The sequence below is a fragment of the Arabidopsis lyrata genome (genome assembly GCF_000004255.2).
Source record: "Arabidopsis lyrata subsp. lyrata unplaced genomic scaffold ARALYscaffold_8, whole genome shotgun sequence".
NCBI lineage: Eukaryota > Viridiplantae > Streptophyta > Magnoliopsida > Brassicales > Brassicaceae > Arabidopsis > Arabidopsis lyrata.
In genome coordinates this window covers 2134719-2135821 of record NW_003302548.1, presented here as the reverse complement: position 1 = coordinate 2135821, position 1103 = coordinate 2134719, and the positions used below count along the sequence as shown (strand labels likewise).

The 1103-nt window shown below is 41.3% G+C and overlaps 1 protein-coding gene across 1 annotated transcript in view; it reads right to left on the bottom strand.

The window, feature by feature from the left end:
• LOC9301330 (disease resistance protein RPS4) overlaps positions 1 to 1103 on the bottom strand; it is a 5208-nt gene that overhangs the window by 1983 nt on the left and 2122 nt on the right. The window contains 4 exon segments of the mRNA XM_021031850.1: positions 3 to 25; positions 28 to 112; positions 114 to 848; positions 958 to 1103. The exon segment at positions 958 to 1103 is cut by the window's right edge and continues 50 nt beyond it. Coding sequence (XP_020887509.1) covers positions 3 to 25; positions 28 to 112; positions 114 to 848; positions 958 to 1103 — 989 coding nt within the window.

The window sequence follows — 1103 nt, the reverse complement described above, 5'->3', positions numbered from 1 at the left end:
GCATTCCTTTGAGCATACGATGTGATTCCTCCTTTGCAGCTTGTTGCAGGTTCTCACAGTTGGTGAAAATGAATGTGGAATGATTCTGTACGGTTGGCATGATACGGGCCAGGAGGCTTTGAAACTGTCTTCAGCGAACTACAGCCGTGTGCATCTAAGCACTGAAGATTTGGTGGAAACTCTGGAACTGATGTAAGACTCGTACAATACTTCAGGTCCAGCCATTTAAGTTGAGAAAGCTGACTGATTCCATCAGGAAGGTAGCTGATCTTAGCATTCCTGCTTAAGCACAAATACTGCAGTGAGGGTAATTGTGGCATCACTTCAATGGCTGTCCCATCCAAAAGTAAAATGTTTAAAGAGCTCATGTTGATTTCTGGGAAAATCTTGAGATTTAAACAATCAGAGAGTATCAGTTCTTGAAGAGCTTTCAGCTCACCAACACGGCCTGGGATTTCCTCCAGCATTTTGCAGTCTTTCATATTCAGTACAACAAGTCTCTGGAGCTTCTCCATGTTCGTAGGAAGCTGACTTATTGCTGTGCCATCTAAGTATAGAGTTTCTATATTATCTGAAATCAACGGAAATTCCTTAAAAGTTGAGCAGCCGCTGAGAGTAAGTGTTTTCAGAGAAATCAAATTCATCTCTGGAAGAGATTCGAGACTTGTGCACCCCTTCAGATTCAGGAAAGCAAGCATTTTCATTTTTTTCATATCGTGTGGCAACGCTTTCAGTGTTGTGCAACCTTCAAGGTTCAACCTTTGAAGCTTTTCAGCTTTTGATAACCCTGACAAGCTGCACAACTTACTTGAGTGATTGAGATCAACCCACCTTAAGCATGGTGTATCCTATTACAGAAAAAGAAAAAAAAGAAAACATTTAGCCACCAGTCAAAAAAACCTATCCTTGTAAATTAACCATTCACAAAAGCAATCAACAGATTATTCAGAGACACACCTTGTCACCATCCCAAAGTTGTTCAATCTCACTGTAGGGCAGCCTAAGGTCGACAAGATTAATCGGGTTGAAATCGTTTGGAAGTGTCTCCAATGGGAATTTCAGCCAGTGGAGGCATCGAACCTCTTTCAATGGTAGCTTAAGTT